Source organism: Rhineura floridana, chromosome 1 (genome assembly GCF_030035675.1).
Source record: "Rhineura floridana isolate rRhiFlo1 chromosome 1, rRhiFlo1.hap2, whole genome shotgun sequence".
NCBI lineage: Eukaryota > Metazoa > Chordata > Lepidosauria > Squamata > Rhineuridae > Rhineura > Rhineura floridana.
The window spans coordinates 166,940,895-166,961,640 of NC_084480.1; the positions used below are offsets into that span (position 1 = coordinate 166,940,895).

Here is a 20,746-nt window from a genome sequence, read left to right on the forward strand (position 1 = left end):
ATTGTAGTCAATCTGATTTTACATCAAATTGCAGTTTCATATTCAACTGTTAATGCACCCAAAATAGAAATAGAGCATAACCTCCAGTCAGAGCTTGGAAAAGTTACTGTTTTGAACTACAACTCCCATCAGCCCCAGCCAGCACATGCTGGTTGGGGTTGATGGGAGTTGTAGTTCAAAAAAGTAACTTTTCCAAGCTGTGCCTCCAGTTTGAAACGTAAAAGCTGTCTTCACCATCATATGACATTGAGCAATAAAAAGGCTTTGAAATTAATAAACATAAATTTGACAAATTTCTAGGATGAATAATGAGAGAAATATAATTCTCTAGGTTAGATTATCTGTAGAAACATTAGTAACACAGGAAAGAAACAAAGTAAGAAGAACACCAACAAACATACAAAAACGTAATTCTCCATCTTTGGAGATGGCAGGTGTTGCCACCACTCACCATATGCTCAGAGGCACATGTTCTTCTAAGCTACACAGGAAGTGGACTGTGAAAGACCAACCCAAATTGTATTGAATGTTGGGAATGGGAACCCCAATTTGTTTAAGAAGGTGTGACACTAAAGGCACATATCACCATATGTGGTGTGCCTATCCTCATGTATCTATTGTTGTGAACTTGGGGGTTGGAATGGATGATCCCTGTGAGTCCCCTTCCAGCCTCTGATTTAGAATCCTGTGCCTTGGGGTGAGGTGCTGGCTCTGCTGGCTAGATGAGTTTCTTTTGTTAAGCTAATAGAGTGGTCAGTTTGCTAATGGGTCTTTCAAGTGCCCAGCAACTGGTGAATGGGCCAGGAAGATCCTTTTGTCATTTAAATTCTGTAGGAGAGCCTCCCCCCCCCTCCTGGCAGCTAGCAGAGGTTTGTGCTTTGAGAATGTCTAGAGAAAGGCTGGGAATTGGAGGCAGGCAGAGAGACTGCCGCTCTGCACCATGGCTTTAGGATGCCTCCTGTAACCCTGATGGAAAAGCTGGATATTGGACTGCTGATGCCTTGAACCCCTCCATCCTAAGCTCAGGTTGGAATGTGTGTGAATAAATAAACCATATTTCATAAAGACACCACAGTCTCTGCTGACCTTCTTCCCAAAGGAAACCAAACCCTGGATAAGCTCAGGGACCCCTGAAATCTCACCGCTCGGAGATTGAGGAGGCTCATGTGATGTCCCTGTATACTGTAAATATGGTAAGTGTGGGTTTATTAGAGTATATGTGGTAAGTAGACTGAGTGAGAGGGGGAGTACATGGGTTGGAATGTTGGAGAATGTTGTATGATGATTGAGCGTTTTGAGTGTCTGAAGGTATAAATGAGAGGATGACAGCTGAGAGGGGGTTTGGTTTTTGTGGGGCAGTTCGGTCGGTTGGTTCTGTGGGTTGGTTTTGGATAGGGTGGATTGGATTAGGCGGGTAGTGAGGCAGGTTATTGACAACTAGAAACATAAAGAGTAACACATCTTATGAAACCACACGCTTGTTGATTATACCTTTAAGTAATCTTGTTATTCCTTGTTTATATAAATATTTCCTGGTTTACCAAAATGCCTGATCCTTGGCTGGGTTTACACAGACCAGAAGAGTGGGCAGGGCATATACCAAGGTTGGGAAACAGTATCTATGGTGGCAGTGGTGAAGAGATAGTGTAACATCATCAGGTATCCAGAGCAACCCAGGGCTGTAATCGTTATAGGCACAAAGATACAGGGGGGTTGAGGCCTGTAAGTGCACCCAGACACAAAGTAGCAATAGGCCAGGAGACGAAGGCACAGTCTCAAGGCAATATTGTTTACAGGGAGTGTCTGGTGGTGCTGCCTAGCAGGGGGATCTTGAGAAATATTTGCTAGAGCCGGTGAGAGAACCATTGAGAGCACGACCCTGAGGTGGGACAGTGATAAGATGGGGACCACAGGAAGGGGCCTGACAGCGCACAACACTATATTTTGGGAGGCAGTGGTGAGAGAGATTAGTCAGCTCATCGGGCAGGGGGTATGTTTGGATCCCAGATTATGTATTTTATCACTATTTGCTGTCCGTGACTTTGACTTACCTTATAAGACAATAATTTATTTATTGGTGGCTATGTATTTAGTTATCGCTCAGGGACAAAAAGATGCTGCAACTTACCACCTGGATGCCTAGTTTGGAAAGATTCTGTTTTTGGTCATTTCCAAAAACCTGACTCATCTTCGGGTGACTAAGGGCAAGGTATCCCCTTTGCACTTTGCTGACACCTGGTGGCTTTATGTAACTTATATTGATGAACAATTTCATGGATTGTGTATTCCATTAAAATGTGTTTTTATTTTATCTTAGCCATTGCCTTTTCTGTAATAAGCTTTATGCTTTGTTTTTATGCCTCCCCTGGACCTCTCCCCCCCCCCTTGGTTGTATTGTAATTTTCTTCTTCTGGGCTGCCACCCTTCTGTTACCTCTCCTGTTGTTAAAGGTTATGGACTCATACTGGAAGGAAGGGCAGGATATAAATCAAAGAACAAATCAAATCAAATCAATAATGGTTGCTGTCTTTTAAAAAAAAATTGATGTACTTTTTATGTATGAAAATGAATAACGTTTTTGAAAATGAGAAAAAGAAAAGAAACTTGATCCAAATAAGAGAGGACACTTGACAAAATGCATTAGCTATCACAGCTATATTAACATCTTGGATTTTGCTATTAGTTTATGTGGGAAGCTCTCATTTCTGTCCCTGAGGACATTTTAAAATAACTTCTTGGTGCGAATCAGGAAATAACACATCCAGTTAATGTTTCTTTTACCCTTTTTATATCTATGTGCCTTTTCTCCACCCTCCTTTTCAGCCACTCAGTTCTCTTCCCCCTCCCCCTCCATCTTTCCGCCTCTTGGTCAGCCAACATTCTTTGGCCACTGAATTCTCATCGGCGTATTTGAGGGGCTGACTTTCCTTTGGGTTTTTTTCCTAAAGATTTTTTGTACTCCTATAAACTTTAGATTTCCTTCAGATCTCCAGATACTTCCCTCTTGTGCATGGGTGATGCAGTTCTGGGTACATGACATTTGGAGAACTGAATTAGAAACAAACAGAAAAAGTGGGATGGACCCTGTGACAAAATGTTGCAGTGTGGAGTGCTTCTATTTACAATTACACCCATTCTGTTCTGGTTGTCCCTGCAAACAGTCAGTCAGCATTCTATGCCCACTAAGCATGCTCAGTTCTCAGGTTTCTCTTTAGGATTTTTGCCCCTAAATATTTTTTGGTTCCTCAAGCATGCTGATAATTCTCTCTAGTGTATGGGTGGTTGTGGCCATTTAAGACCAGCACTCAAAGAAATTAGATCACTGTTAGAACACATGATGCTCTTTTGAGCAGATACTGTCTTCACTGAGACCTCTCTACAGATGGAAGGCTCTGGCAGTTTTGCTTCTCTGTTTCCCATTTTTTCCAGTCTTAAATTCAGTTCTCAACATTTCTGCAGAAATTTGTGTTTTTTTTAAAAAAAAATCCTCATGAAAATTCTTCGGCATTTCAATGTGAATTTCTCCTAATCAACACATTTCTCCTAATATAATGCATTTTCTATATTATTTTTACCAATATTATTATTTTTATACACACTTTCCTCTTATATGCATTTTTAAACATTCTTTGGAGAACTGCAACACAAAATTCAATGCATGTTAATTTTGAAAGATGGCTGTGTGTTGGCTCTCATATTGTTTTGGAAAGTGTGTATTTGATAGATTTGGCTTTAAATGCAAACTGAATAGAATTTCTCCCCCCATCCCTAGACGTCTGTAAGAAGGTCAGTGGTGTATGGATTCATTCTTTCCAAAGATGTCTAATATAGCCTAAGCCTAGTAGGCTGCCATACATGAGAACACTCATCCTCCAAATTCTCTACCACACGATAGCTTTGAACAACACTGCTGTACCTGATGATTTTGCTTCTTACTGTTTAGCAGTACTGGATCTTTCTCTGCCCCCTCCCAAGTGTAATGTTCTTTGTCAGCTCACAATGCTAAAGCCATAGCACATCCTGCAATAATATCCAGCAGTCTTAAGATTGAGATCAGAGATATCAAGTGTTAAATGTTACCAAATCGCCAGAGAAGAATACAGTCCAAGCATGATGCTGTTTTGAGACATAAGGATGCAGTTTGTTTGATTGGTGAAAACAAAGTCCAGGCAGTATTTAAACGACTTAAATGCAAAACCTGCAATAGAAAATATGTCAGTAAGCAGGCATTCTGTCTGTGATAATAGCCCAAATCTGAGATGGTCAAATGCCTGGAAGTTATGTGATATATAAAGCCTGGCAAAATGAAAGCTAATTAGCATGGAGAATTCAGTAGGACTTCTCATAGGAATTAATAATATGTATGACAATGCATAGATTGTCTATAATCTCAGAGCATACTTAGATCAGTGGCATCATGTCTGTCTGCCCACTTGTGGCCCTGTCTCACACATTTGTGTGTATTTGTGGCAATGGCTAAATGGTACATTGCAATATGTACAATCTCCTGATTTGATGGGGACACACACATGCACACGTTACTGGGCTCAGTCTGGTAACACGACCTCCCTCCCATACATACAGTCTCCTGAGTCATGAAAGAAACATTTTAATTTTAATTCTGAAATTACATCCTTAGCATGTATGAAATCACACCATGACACCCACTGGTCCTTTTCAACTATTGCCCAAAACATTTTTGTTAGTTTTATTTAACATAACAGCCTGAAGAAGAGTTTGTATAAATCGGGGTTTTTCAAATGATGGGTGGGCAATACTCAGTCCACTTTCAGGTGGGCCTCATTGACATAGCCCACCCAGAGCTTCCTTACTCATCCATCCTGCCCCTTGGCCATGCTATACCCTTTGGTTGGACAGATGCCAGCACCAGCAACTCCCTATATGCTGAGTAAATATGGGCTGGAGACAGAGAAGTTGGTAGGGGAGGAAAGGGAGGTCTCCCCCCATTGACAGGAAAGGGGCAGGGGAGGTATTGAAACAAATATGAAAGAAACAAAAGACTAATTTTTAAAGATGAATAAAAATAAACTAGAAAGAGAAAGGAAGAGGATAACATAGAGATGTTACAGAAGAAAGCAGTGAACATAAAAGGAACAGGGAGGAGGAATAAAAGAGACTGGCAGTTAGGGGGTATAAGGTAGATATATGAAAGGATACGGAGAGAGGAAATACCAGGTAAATAAAAATAGATACGAGAGACATGAGGAAAATATAAGATAGAAAGCTTTCTCCAGTTAGAGCTTCTGGGTCAACACATTCTGCCTAATCTGGGGAGGCTGAGTCACAGCGCTTCCAGACCCAATCTTTGTACTTAGCCTGAGCAAGGCTGATCTGTGCATTCCTTGCCAGAAGGAAATCACTATGGCAAAGAATTTAGAAATTTCCAAAAATGGGATTAGATATGAATAAAAAATTGATGTCAGTAACTGCCAACTGATTATGCCAAAATCTGGGTGTTTTCACACTGCAGTTTATTCCATTATTCTGACAGTTTCTTACCTGTTAATTTCCACATTATATTTGACCATAGGTGTCATAAGGGTCGCCATAGGTGGGGATTGACTTGAAGGCAGTCCATTTCCATTTTCAAACATGATTGCACAGAAATAAATCCCACTGAACTCAAAAGGTATGCAAATGATCAAACCCACCCTCTCTTCTCCTCCCTTCTATTCCCTCCCTCTTGCCCCTCCCCTCCTACTTCCTTTGCCCCTCCCTCCCTGTCCCCATTCCCTTCTAATCCCCCCTTCCCCTTCCCCCTCCTCCCCCTCCCCTTCCTCCTCCCCATGGTCAGTTTTACCTCTCTTAAGCGTGATTGCACGGAAGTAAATACCATTGAACTCTATAAGCATGCAAATGATCAAACCTGCCCTCCCCTCGCCCTTCCTTTGCCCCCCTCCAATACACCCCTTCCCCCTCCTCCCCAATGGTCAGTTTTTCCTATCCTAACCATGCTTGCATCAGAGTAAATCCCATTGAACTCAAGCATGCAAATGTTCAGACCTGCTTGTCCCCTCCTTCCCTTCTCCTCTCCCTTCCTCCTCCCCTCCCCTCTTCCATCTATCTCTTCCCCTGCCCACTCCAGCCCTCCCTCCCTCCCGTTCAGTTTTGCCTATCCTAAGCATGATTGCACTGGAGTAAATCATACTGAACTCAATAAACATGCAAATGATCAAACCTGTCCTTCTCCTCCCCTCCCCCTCCTGCCTGCTCCCATCTCAGTCCTCCCCTCTGCCTTTCCTCCCCTCCCCATCCCCTGTGGTCAGTTTCACCTATCCTAAGCATGATTCCAGCGGAGTAAATCCCCCTGAACTCAATAAGAATGCAAATTATCAATCCATTCTCAGCAAACTTGGACAGGATCCTATTACTTACCTCCCCGATTAAAAGGCATGGAAAATCACTAATAGGCAAAAAACCTTGCGGTTTAAGAATGTACCTATAGCCCACAGATATTTCTATCAAACTTTAAAAAGTAGGGAAATGGGGCGGCTACAGTGAATGCACCAGGGGAGCAGGAGACCTGAACTCCTCTCTGAGATATTGGACTGCCCTACAAATTGGTCAAAATGCAAACACAATTTGGGTTGGTTTTTCACAGTCCAATCCACTTCCTGTGTAGCTTGGAGGAATTTGGTAACATGTGCCTCTGAGCATATGGTGAGTGGTGGCAACACCTGCAATCAACCCAAATAATAGAAAGAAGACGTGCTGACCTTGTTTTAGCAGAGAGGAAGCAACATTATTAAGACAGAGGATATAGTTCAGATGGTCACTTTAAATATGGCTGATTTACTTTGCAATTTTAGTGAAGTTTCCCATAGGAAATCATTTTCTTTTGTTTCTGTTTCTGTGAATATCTGAAGTACAGCAACACTTTGCAAAATTACACTAAAAAAATTCCAAAAATAATTGTGGAATAATGGCACTGATTTCTGCAGAATAGTCTCCAATGGACCTCAGGAGTGTCTCAATTTGCACAAGATAAAACAGTGGGAGGTGAAATATATTCTAGCAAAATTCTAGGTGTGCTCTATGTTTTTAATTGACCGTGCCCACCTTGCCTTAAATAAAGTGGTTTAAACATAGCAGGCTGAAAACATGCATCCTCTTTTTTCCAACAGCTAGAGTCACTGCTGACATAGCAACATATTGTTAATGCACCCAAAATAGAAATAGAACGTAACCTCCAATTTGAAACACAAAAGGCTGTCTTTACCATCATATGACATTGACCAATAAAAAGGCTTTGAAATTAATAAAAATACATTTGACACAGATTTCTAGGATGAATAATGAGGGAAATAAAATTTTCCAGTTTAGATTCTCTGTAGAAACATTAGTAACACCGGAAAGAAGCAAAGTGAGAAAAACACCAACAAACATTGGATGTAATGTAATTCTCCATCTTTGGAGATGGCAGGTGTTGCCACCACTCACCATATGCTCAGAGGCACATGTTACCAAATTCTTCCAAGCTACACAGCAAGTGGATTGAACTGTGAAAGACCAACCCAAATTGTGTTTGCATTTTGACAAATTTGTGGGGCAGTCCAGTATCTCAGAGAGGAGGTCAGGTCTCCTGCTCCCCTGGTGCATTCACTATAGCTGCCCAATTTCTGTGCTTTTTAATAGAAATATCTGTGGGCTATAGGTACTTTCTTAAACCGCAAGGTTTTTGCCTATTAGTGAATTCATCTTATAGTTATACATTTTGAATTTCTAATACCCATGTTTTCCAGTTTCAGTTTCTTTTCTTTTTTTATTGCTTACAGTTCTATTGTTTTATACGTAAGCTGCCTTGAGAATAATTTGTTGAAAGGTGGACTATTTTTTTTTAAATAACTACTTAATTCTTTAAAGTCACATACTGGGCACATTGTGACAAGCACCCATTTACTTACCAGCATAAAGCATGAGATCGAGGCAGCCAGAAACAAAGCAGGCCTGCCCAATGACATTCTCATCTCGAAGGGAGAGCTCCTCCAACCAACTCAGCACATGCACAGAATCCTGGTATCTAGGGAGACGTGCAAACAAGAAAAGTTTATCTAGGCCATTGTGACAAGTTATTTTCCCAAAGGTTGGCTTGGTTAATTGTTAAAACATGATGGTTGTGCATATTTCTGAATATCATGGCTATGTAGCTACGTCATGTACACCAGAGACTTCCAGTAGATCTTCTAAACTGTTTGATGCCTGAAGTGATTTTTGTGCGAACGTACAATCTGTGCTGTGATCCTTGCAATGCCATTCACAAGAAATAACATGAGAGAGGTCAAAGGTGATTTGAACTTTGCGTATGAAAGTACTGTCAGCGTGTTTCTACACTACAGACTTGTGTAGACATGGGAGTTTAAATATTTGTGCAAGAAATCCATCCTTAGCATACCTGTCAGAGGAAACATAGATGTACCCTACCAGATAATGTCAGTGTATCCCACAGTAATTAATTTTACTATGTAAAATGTAGAGCTGCTTTTTTTGTGTTTAAGAAAGCCAGGCAGCCTATTGAACAGTGTGTTGGGCTTGATTCACTTTTGAGGGTGGTCGTGGACACAAGCCATTCTTTCTCAGTCTGCAAAATAGTAACCACCCTAAACGCAGCTTAATGAGATGAAAGAATGCAACACCGGCCAGCCATGCTTGAACCTTGGGACAATGGTAGTGGAGAAATAAGAAATCAAAAAGGAAAGAAACCCAACCTAGATAAGCCTGGAAGAAGTCAAATGGGCTATATAATTAGTCTGTTCACACATGATATCTAATTATGCAATGGCTGAAAAAAATCCTGATCTTGACAAATCTTGGTAGTAGACTTTCTAACACATTAAAATTTATTATATATAAAAATTAGCTAGCATTCATAAAATTTTATACAGAAATAAAATATGTAAATAAAATTTCTTTGTACTAGACAAATCCTATCGATAACATGTAAGTTTAGTATATGTGTATAAAACTAGCATTCATAAAACCTTGTGTAAGGCAGTCATATATTATATAATGAAATAAAATATCTTTTGGCTAAACAAGTCCCAAACACATTTCAACCTTTTCTGGTCTTCTTTAGTGGGAGCAATGAGTTTTTATCAGCTGAATGCTGTTATGCTCCTTTGGAATTCCTGGCCTATGTAAACAATAAATATGACCTACAAAGTAAAGAACAGATTCATCCAACTATAGTATAGCATTGCATATATAAAAGGTGTAAAATGTACATACATTTTCTTTTCTATACAAAACACTCACTCACCTATAACTTTTCCATACAGATGTTACCCTATGCACTCAGATAAGAATAGGAAGTGAATCTAAAGGATCTAAAGTGAATTATAGGAGAATGCAGTTAGAATGTATCACAATCAAATTAAAATTTTCTTTTTGAATGTATAGTCCTATGTCTCTCACCCTTAATGATGCAGGTCTCTCTAGTCCCATAAATTTCTTGTTATCTCAGTCAGTGTGTTTATTTTATTTATTTATTTATTTATTTATTGAATTTGTTAATCGTCTATCTGGCTGACCATCCAGCCACTCTAGGCGATGTACAAAACAAAATGATACAAAAACAACAACAGATCTAAAAAACTAAACAATAAAATAACACCTAACCAGCATTAAAAATAACAGAATATTTTGACTGTTGTCTGCAATATATACCTGAGGTGGTTTCTATAGCTGTTTTTGCTTAATCATTCTTAAAGAGGTACCGTAAGATTGTGATAACCCTTCCAGCTGCATCCTGTTACAACTCACTTGTTGTATGAGACCCACATAGTTTATGACACAATCCCACTTAAACATGACCCAAACCTGAGGATGGGAAAAAACCAGACTAATTATCTAGCCCAACTGACTTCTTCCAGAAATAAAAAATCAACCAGCTTCATATATTTTTGGTCCAACATGCTTCTGTTTCTGGTATGTACATTACTGAATTTTTAAAAGGGTTTTTTTTAAAAAAAAATGTGTGTTTTCATAATTATCTGTTGTAAACTACTTTGCCTAATAAAAAAGCAATGTATAAATATTGTTGTGCACACCCTAATCTCTAAGCAATGAGAGATTCCAGGGGTTCCAGCACTTAGCCTGGGTTCAGTTTGCTTGGAATGAAGGTCACTGGAGACTGTGGTGTCTTTCAGATATATTGTTTTAGTTACACATATATACAACTTGAGCATAAGATGCAAGGACTCACAGCATTAACACTCCAACAGATCTTGCTTCCCCATTAGGTTTACAGGGAGGCTTCCCAAAGCCCTTCACCGTGGTTTCATCCCAGAGAACAAGTCAGCCTCTCTCTGTCTTTCCAGCTCCCAGGTCCCAAAAGACAAAAACAAAGACTTTCCCCGGTCCATTGGTCTCCCCATCACATGGCATCCAACTATGTAGGGGGGAAAAGGCCTGTCTAATCTTTCTGGAAGTATGACTAGCTAGTTGTCCCTATGGCAACACATTTATACTTTGGCCAACTCCTTGGACCTGCAAACAGGAAACTAACAGGCAATGGCCAGTTCAGCAGTTCCTTCTACAACAAACTCATCTTACAGATACCAGATCACAGTCTCTTGCAGGGACCATTCCATCTAATCAATATGCAACATTATATAATAATTAGTACCTGAATGTGGTGTTTTCCTCATTCCACCCCAGTAGGGCCCCACTCATACGGCGGGTTCCATTCCGGACCCCCGCCGTAAAGCGGAAATCAACATAAAGCGAAACCCATTGACGACAATGGGATGCGCCACGGGGAAAATGATGTCAAAATGGCATGCGACGGAAATAACCGCTGTAAAAACGGAACAAGTGCCTTAATGCGGGGACTTTCCCTAATTGAAAGCCGCCGCATTAGCGAATCGCTGTAAAGCGAAGCGCCGTAAAGCGGGGCCCTACTGTAATCTATTATGAAAGGGACCCATCTAATATTTATTTATTACATTTATATCCCCCCTTTCCTCCAAGGAGTTCTAGGTTGTATACGTGGTTCTCCCCTCCCCATTTATCCTCACAACAATTCTGTGAGGTAGGTTAGACACAGTGACTAGCCCAAGGTCACCTAGTGAGCTTCATGGCTGAGTCGAGATTTAAACCCTGATTTTCCAGATCACAGTAGTGGTTAAGGTGTTGGACTATGACATGGGAGGATTCGAATTCCCACACTGCCATGAAGCTCACTGGGTAATTCTGGGCCAGTCACTGCCTCTCAGACTCATGAAAACCTATTCATAGGGTCGCCATAAGTCAGAATCGACTTGAAGGCAGTACCAGCACTCTTAACCACTTCGCCATCCTGGCTCTATTTGATGTGACCCTTACTGGAAAACCATGACCTGGCCAAAGTTATTCATGCTCTGATAACATGCAAGATAGATCATTATTTATTTATTTATTGTATTTGTATACCACCCCATAGCCAAAGCTCTCTGGGCAGTTTACAGTAACTAAAAACATTAAAAACAAATATACAAATTTAAAACACATATTTTAAAAACAATTTAAAACACAATTTAAAAAATTTATAACGATTTAAATTATAATGTGTCCTGTGCAGGATTGCCTTTAAAGATTTCAGAAACTTCATGTGGTCCAAAATAAAGTTGAAAAGATAGTAATGTAGACATCTAGGCATTAACATATCTCGCTGACTACACTGGAGCTTCACTGAAGGCTTGATCTTAGTGCTTCCATTTCCCAGAGGTGAGGTGTGTGGCTACCAGAAGACCTCTTATCAGTTTGTCTGGTGTCAACCTTAATATTTCTTTATGTGCAAGCTTAAATCCCCCACCCGCTTTTAGATTGAATTTTAAGCACTTTTGAGGTTATTACTGCTGCAGATAAATGTTTTTAGAATAACAAAATCATAGAGTTGGAAGGGGCCTATATTGTCATCAAATACAACCCCCTGATTAATTCAGAATCGACGTTAAAGCATACCTGACAGGTGCTGTCCAGCTGCCTCTTGGATGCCTCCAATGTTGGAGCCCACCACCTCATTAGGTAGTTGATTGCATTGTCATACTGTTCTAACAGTTAGGACGTTTTTCCTGATGTTAAGCCGAAATCTGACTTCCTGTAAATTGAGCCCATTATTCCATGTCCTGCATTCTGGGACAATTAAGAAGAGATCCTGGCCCTTCTCTGTGACAATCTTTCAAGTCCTTGAACAGTACTATCATGTCTCCCCTCAATGTTCTCTTCTCAAGGCTAAACAATGAACAATGGTCCATTATTTTATATGTAAGCCACTTTGAGGACATTTCATTGAAAGGTGGGGGGGTAATTTTTTTAAAAAAGAAAACAAAACTAAATACATTGGAATATTGGGAGGTGCAATCTCTGTACAAATCACAAACCAAATCGGGCAAATGTGGACTGATTTGTATTCTGTGCAGTTTGGGCTGTAACAGCTACATATCTCTACAATGTAGATTGGCTAGTCCCAAATCAGTTTGTAGAGATTTGTACAGATCTGTAGCGCAAAACAGTCTCTAATGAACCCAGACAGGGTGTCTCTGAAATGAAGCAATGACAACCATAAAGAAGAACACAAGGGTGGGGAGAGAGGGAGAAAGGCTAGAATGCTATCACCCCACCCAACACACTCCAATCACAGTGCTTGAACGGGATGAAGTCTTAAAATGCAGAAATCTTTTGTAAGTTCTGTCTCTTAGAAATGTTTGGTGGGAGTTAGGTGGCGCTTGTTCAGCTTGTATAGGTTTTCTGTTCTTTCCCAATCAATCCCAGCCCCAAACTTATTTACATATTTTTTAAAAGAATGTTTGTCTGTGTTACTTTTATTTTTATTTTTTCTCTATTTTGATGGCTAAGAATTACTATTAAATTTTGTGGGCATATTTATCCACAGCTTTCTAAATTCATTATTGTTGATTTCCAGTCGTTATCTGCAAGCAATAAGAAGCAGCCAGCTTGTGTGGTTAGACAATAATAATAATAATAATAATAATAATAATAATAATAATAATAATAATAATTATTATTATTATTATTATTATTATTATTATTATTATTAGCCTGCCAGCCAAACCTTGTGGGCATATTAGCCATTATTCTGCATTAAGAATTATTCTTGTTATTATTTCTAATTGCTAACCACAGTGAATATTAATATGAAATAGTGTTTTTATTTTTACCTCCGTCTCTACTGCTGTTGGCAATCTGCTCCTTATATGACAGGGTCTTTTTTAAAATATATATATTTCTTGGAAAAAGCAAATTTTTGGGGTGGCCAACATGAAAACCCCTGGTGCTACTCACCTGCAATTTGGCAGAGTTAATTTCCTCCATGTCTTCAAATTTCATGTCCCTGTGTGCATATTATTATCTCAATGGTGCTGCCAGTCCATGCCTGCCTAATGATACCCACTCATGTCTAACATTGTAAACCTAATTTAAAAACAAACTCTTTTTTCAAAATCTTGAAAAAAAGAACAGAGGAAACACAGGACCATGAAAATGGGCATGACTGAGCACTCACAGCCTTTTCTTTTCTTTTGGAAAAGCTAATTTTGCTGCTTGCAAATTCTTCCACCACTTGGGAAATAGTTGCCAAAGGAGCCAAGGCAAGAGAAGCCCCTGGCAGCCCTGTGGTGGTGGTGGTTCTGCTGCTGCCGTGGCAGTAGTATTTGAAAGAACAGTGGCGGGGCAGCAGCAGTGAGAACCCAGGAAAACTTTGCTTGGCCTGTGACAGAGGCAAGGAAAAGAGCAAGATGCTGTGAAAAGGCCAGAAAGCAAGCAAGTGCCTCCCTGCTTTGCCATTTTCCTCATGGCCTGAGCAGAGAATGCCCCCTATCTCTTCAATGACCCCCAATACCTTCATGTGTCTTTCGCAAATGGAAGATCCAGATCCAACTGTCCAACTACCAAATCCAACATATCCACACCACAGTTTCACACACACAGCCTTCCTATATCTGTAGGTGTGTGAGACTGTGGACTGGCACAGCCAGCTAGCCCACTCTAGCAGGCAGGCAAGAGGCAGCCCTTCCACCTCTCTGTCCGTTTTTTTTCTCTCTCTCTCTGCTATCCTCCTCTACACTTGAGCATGCAAGTAAGAGGCAGCCACTACCCCCACATGCCTGTTCTTTTTCTCTCTCTCTGCCACCCTCCCCTACACTGATCACAAGCTGAATATAAGCCAACAGTGTGATGTGGCTGAAAAAAAGGCAAATGCTGTTTTAGGGTGCATTAACAGAAGTATAGTTTCCAAATCGCATGAAGTATTGGTTCCCCTCTATTCGGCACTGGTTATCATGAGTACCAGTGTATGGCATCTTGAGTACTGCATCCAATTCTGGACACCACACTTCAAGAAGGATGCAAACAAACTGGAACGGGGTCAGAGGAGGGCAACAAGGATGATCAGGGGACTGGAAATAAAGCCCTATGAGGAGAGACTGAAAGAACTGGGCATGTTTAGCCTGGAGAAGAGAAGACTGAGGGGAGATTTGATAGCTCTCTTCAAGTACATGAAAGGTTGTGTCACATAGAGGAGGGCCAGGATCTCTTCTCGATCATCCCAGAGTGCAGGACATGGAATAATGGGCTCAAGTTGCAGGAAGCCAGATTTCGACTGGACATCAGGAGAAACTTCCTAACTGTTAGAGCAGTATGGCAGTGGAATAAATTACCTAGGAAGGTGGTGGACTCTCCAACACTGGAGGCATTCAAGAAGCAGCTGGACAGCCACCTGTCGGGAATGCTTTGATTTGGATTCCCGCATTCAGCAGGGGGTTGGACTCAATGGCCTTACAGGCCCCTTCCATCTCTATGATTCTATGATACACTCAAGTAAACAGGATCCAAGCAGAGAGGGGGCAGGCAGATGAGAGGCAGCCATCCCTCCCCTGGTTTCTCTCTCTCTCTACCATGACCAGATCCAAATGGTTTTAGAACCAGTAAAAGAAGGAGATATTGGTAAACACACAACATACAGAATGGAAGTGCCTGTCAGTTCTGTGGAATGAGAGAGAACTGGCTAGGGATGGGCTAGAATTCTGCTCAAGTTGGATTTGGTACCAAATTTTCCATTAAATCACTTACTTGCTATAGTTGCGGATTGGATTTTTATACAGCGCTTTTTGCAGCTATTTTATTATTGTTGTTGTTTATTTATATAGTGTCATCAATGCAAATGGCACTGCATTGGAAAACAGAAACAAATAAAAACACACACTAAGGTGTACAAACAGAAATGGATTTTTTTTAAATCTGCATCTAAAATATTGATATTAATATCAATATTTTTATGTTTATTATTTATTTATTTATATCCCACCCTTCCTCCCAGAAGGATCCCAGGGTGGCAAATAAAGTACAAAATATTTTATCACTATTTCCATCAATTTATCAACATTTCTTTTAATATATTGACATTTTCTTTAAAAAAACAATATTTCCTTTTAAAATATTGATATTATTATCAGTATTTTTTCCAAGAGGAAAAAAGAATCAGTAAAAGCAATGGCTTGCAGCCAAAGAACAAACTTGAATTGATACCAGTCTGTTAGGTTGATGGAATGCTTTCGCACCGGCACCAGCCAACAGATCCCATCCCTAGAACCAGCACAGATAAGCAAACTCCAACCCTAAGCTGCCACATCTTAAAGAGTAGAAAAAGAGACAGAAACACCAAGTGGAGTAGCCATTCTTCCCCCATCCATAGGGAAAAAGGCACATACACCAGCCATCAATGTGCTTGCTGACAGAGAGAAGCACTTTGCACCTCTCCTCTATTCAGAATGGAAGGAAACATGGGTGTCTAATCATGGCATGCAATTAAATGTGGGCATGTTTAAGAGAGCATGTTCCATGTAGGAGAGGAAAAGTTAGTGCAAACAGGATCTGAGTAGGAAGAACAAACAATCTCTCGTGTACTGTAGTTTTTTAGGGGATATTTACTGAGATCTTTTGTGAGCAAAATAGGAAGTACTGGTGGACACACTGGTACCTATGGGTAGCAGGTTGGTGACCCTGGAAACTGCTTTGGGATCACACATGATGGAAAGTGGTATATAAAAATAAATTATGTTAATTTGCAGAGTCACAGCACCTGGTTCTACTGTCAAGGATGATCCAACCAAAGGATCTAGGTTGCAGGGCCAAATTTGATAATGTCATCTGAAATCAGGAGCTATTTTTTTCTAAGGTAGATAGGCTGGATTTTAGGGCTTTTACTTTCCCTTTTAGAAGCTGTTAATGCTTGTTGCCTTACTAAATGCATCTGCTCTTCCGCAAGCTATGCAAAAAGAAAAGGCTAACCAACTAACTAAGAAAACATAGAGCTAAACTATGTCCTACCTTTCTCCCAGTGCTTTGCCAATTATATTCCAGGAAGCCCAAGAGTTCCTTGGGAGTTTATCCATTGTTTTCCCATTTTCTTGAAAGATTTGCCCATTACTACCAGCATCCCATTGCAATACAAAGCCATGAGTGAATGTTATGTGTGTTTGAGAATGCATTCTCAGTTCATATACGGAAACCATGAGACCCAACAGATCTGACTAATGCCCACCTCATCTGATTATGTACCTTATATTAATTAATTAATTTTATCCCACCTTTCATCAATTTTATTGATTCCAAGGTAGATTACAGCTTAAAGTATTAGTAAAATCCTTTCTCTACAAAATATGGCAGACACGTAGAGGTCGTGCAATTGACAAGATGCTGTGGAGTAGATTCTCTGAAGGTAAAATGTTTTAAAACCATTGTTTTAGTCAATAAAGGAAGATGCAATAGGCAAAGTACCTGGTGCTGAGAAAAAGAGCACTAAATAGGTCGTTGAGAACAATATAGTCAAGTTTAGGTTTCTTCAGCTGCACACACAGTTCATGGGCTCGGTAACCTGCAAAGAAAGCGCTGCATAAAATTGCCACTCTTTTGATTACAACAGTCATTATTGGGAGCTGACAAGCTGACTTACCAAGCTGGACGGCTAAGGGCAGGTTCCCCAAGCAAAGCTTCATGTAGGCTAGTGACAGTGCTAACTTAGCTGTTATTAAGAGCTCTTCGCCAACAACTCGAAGGTGTGTACTACGTTTGATGGCCATTAACTCATATTTCATCCATTCATGCTGGTAACCCATCAACTGACAGCAGAGTGAGAATTCCATGTAGGACGAAATTATCTATGGCATTGCAAACAAGAAACAAGTAAATTTTGTTGCCCATTTAGAACTCAGAGTGCATTTGAAATGAATTTAAGGAGACATTTTGATAAATCAGAGGCCCTCACAGTTTATCTTGGCTTTTTCTTAACCCTAGGTCTTTCTGGCTTCCACCCTGGTTAGAGGGCCAATATGCTGTTAGCGGGTCTGGAAATGACTTATGTTTGAGAGTTAAGAGGAGATACCTCCTTGTTGATTCTGCTTGACCTAGTGGCAGCTTTTGATACAGTGGACCATGGTGTTTTATTAGATTGCCTTGAACAGGCAGGGGTGGAGTAGCCAGCAAAGCCAGTGTAATATTCTGTTGTATTTGCAGTGTAAGAAGGAGTAGGCACACCCTCTAAGATTTCTGAGTAACAAAGAGCATCTTACTTTGTTTGGTACATTTTATATAGCTCTATTATCACAAGCACCAACTAGTGACATTAAGGGTTCATCTACAGAGCAGTTTACTGTGTGTTTGGTGCTACTTATATCTCCTTTAAATTTGCATGTTCACATTATGTTACTGGCAAACAGAAGCTATCACACAGTTTCCCCCCTGTTAATCCATGCTAATCCAATCCACTGATATGGAAAGGGGTGGAGTACATGTGGGCTTTGCTTCTCTCCTCCATGTAGGTGTTTTGCTCCAATGCTTTTAGGTGGGTGTGTTAATCGTTCCCCTCTCCACGCCCACTATCTCCTGCTCCTTTCTTTCATTTTGTTTCCTGTAGGCTACAAGCAACTTCCGGTTGCTCTCCTCCATTCTGCTGGCCTTTTTAATGTTGCTGCAAATGGTGCCTGTTTTCTTTTCCCCCTAACTTGTGTACAAAAGAATAACACTGCTCAAACAAAGATTTGTATTTCAGCTGTATCCTACCAACCATAGGCAAGGAAAACGTAGATATTCGAAATTCTAGGTTGTTGTTTTTAAGGAACCTACTGCAGTTGGTAGAACAGACTGAACATGCTCAGTCACCCAGCAACCAGAGGGAGTGGAAATGTATAATTAGAGGGTGGGGCCACAAGGAAAGAGCAAGACTAATCCTTCCCAGAGGAATGCCTACTTGTGTGAATGGCAAAAAGCGATTGGCAGCTAACATTGAGCAGGAACTGCGGATGGTGCAAATCTATTTTGAAGGTAAATGCAGTGTATTTCCTATGAAGAAATGCTCTCATGTAGATGAGCCCTAACTGTAACTGCACTTACTTTACAACTACCAAATCCTATATATTACATATATTATTACAATATTACATCCCCCTTTTCTTTAAGTTGACAAACTGTTAGGCTTTAAGCATGCTCAGTCTATTACACAATCATTCCAAATCTTTGGTTTTATTTTTCTCCCATATCTAGACTATCTCTCTTGCTACTCTACATCAGTTGCCTTGCTATCCTGTTTACTGTCACTGTTATTCTCTGGTACTGCTTCTCTACCTTTTCTTTTTCTTTTGAGCTTTTCTTCTGTTCTGTTTCTGGTGCCACTGAGCTTTCCATATTTTCTTGGGTGGCTTGTTGCATTGCATGTTCCTCCTGTTTAACTCTTTTATATTCCTTCTGTACTCTTTCCCATCTTCTGGGCATACAAATATGATCTGGGTGTTTCAGCTGGTTGTTCAGTGTTCTCTTTTTGTTGTATCATTATTAGGGATGTCAGATAAATTTGTTATCTTTGAACTCTGTATTGAATTCATCCATATTATTCCCACCTTCAGCAGCGGTGCATTTGCCTCTACCCCTCCCCCCCCTGAGAAAGAAGGACATGGGAGGTTTGCCTCCTGAAGGAAAGAGTTGAGAGGTTTCCACATGGGCTGGAGGCCCAATCAGGAAGCAGGAGAGCTTGGCTTATAAGCCAGCTCCACCCTCAAATCTTTCTCTTTGCCCTTTGTGTGGAGGAGGCATATTTGCACTTCTCTGCATAGACCAGTGCCAAACCTCCATGGCAGTTTGGCCTGATCATGAAGCCCCACAATCATTGTGAGGCCTGGCCTTTCTCAGAGCTAGTCAGCTCCTTTCAGAGCACTGCTGTTGTGGCATACATGGGGTGGTCACTTCTGTTCGCTGTGATGCAATCTTGTCCGTTCACCTTGGAGGAGGCAGTTCCCACCATATTTGGGCTGCGGCCTGTTGGGCCTTCGGCTCAGTCTCCAGCTGGCTGGGTCCTCCCCCACCTGTTTCTGCAACCTGGGGCAGTACAGCAGCAGTGCGGCAGGCCTTCTTGCCCTGGCGTCGGGATACCTTTGGAATCATTGTAATTGTTTAGGAGCCTGATGAGGCTTGGTTGGAAGTGGGGCAAGAGCAACTCCTGTTTTGTTCTTTTGTTTATGTTCCAGAAGGGAAATAGAGTTAGGGTCCTCCAGATGGATAGGCTCCAAGCCATGAGAGCGACTCCCAAGCCTGGACGTTGCGCCTCCAACTTAGTTAGTTAGTTAGAACTAGGTATGCCTTTCTATCTACTATGAATTTCTATAAATAAAGTAGCTTTTCTTATTTTACTAAGTCTCCAGTCTCAGTGATCTCAATGCAGGGTAAAAGCCTGCTTTCGTAGGTAAACGCATACACTGGCACACACGCATTTCAGACCGCTGTTGTTCTCTGCTAACAAATATACAAATTTACACAACAACAATAGTTACAGGCCCAGTAAACAAAAAGGCTAAATATGAGGTGCGCCTGGCGCCAACACTGTTATCTTTTCTGCACCAGGTCAAGACTTTCCTCTTCTCCCAGGCATTTTAGCATGTGCTTTTGAATTGTTTTTTTTTATTAAAATCGTGTTTTTAATTTTTTCATGTGTTTTAAAATTTGTATATTTATTTTTATTGTTTTTAATTGCTGTAAACCACCCAGAGAGCTTTGGCTATGGGGCAGTATATAAATGTAATAAATAGAAAAATAAAATACTGTGTGTGATTTACAAAATAAATCAACAAAAGGAGACTTTAAGTTAGAGAAAGAAAAGCAGAACAAAAGATAGGAAAGGATGGCTGAAGAATCAACACTTAAAGGGAACCTTCCGAGGCTTGAGAAGAATAATTATGGAGTGTGGAATTTGTGGTTCACTGTGATTCTTGAAGGGGAAGATTCAAATGGAATCCTGACCAATCCTGAATCCTTGGCAGAGGATGAGACTGCTACAGCATCCTGGAGACGTAAGCATTCAAAAGTAAAGTCTCTGCTTATTTCTGCATTATGTTATGTTATCAGATGAGGCACTAAATGTTTGCATAGGATGTAACAATGTAAAAGAAATGTGGAACAAGCTAGAAGAAATATATAACAGAAAGTCTAAAAATCATGCAATGTACCTTTACAAGGAATTGTTTACCCTGAAAGAGAAGGAAGCAGACAGCCTGAATACACACATAGAGAAATTTACAAGGTTGCTGGCTGAACTTCAGAGATGCGGGAGGGGCCTGGCTGATGATGAAATGGAAAAGACCATACTCCTGAGCTCTCTCCATGAGCGTCATAAATTAATTTCCTCTTTGCTAGAAAATTCTGACCAAACCATGAGTCAGATCATATTTGAAGGACCAAGATTTTA

General features: G+C 40.5%; 1 protein-coding gene across 8 annotated transcripts in view; it reads right to left on the reverse strand.

The window, feature by feature from the left end:
* ADCY10 (adenylate cyclase 10) overlaps window positions 1-20,746 on the reverse strand; it is a 230,898-nt gene that overhangs the window by 32,774 nt on the left and 177,378 nt on the right. For all 8 annotated transcript variants that reach the window (XM_061584568.1, XM_061584558.1, XM_061584533.1 and 5 more), the window contains 4 exons: window positions 16,970-17,174; window positions 16,795-16,891; window positions 7,926-8,041; window positions 4,081-4,198 (listed from right to left, as the gene is read on the reverse strand). In XM_061584568.1, the coding sequence (XP_061440552.1) occupies window positions 4,081-4,198; window positions 7,926-8,041; window positions 16,795-16,891; window positions 16,970-17,174 (536 nt within the window). The remainder of the gene's footprint in view (window positions 1-4,080; window positions 4,199-7,925; window positions 8,042-16,794; window positions 16,892-16,969; window positions 17,175-20,746) is intronic.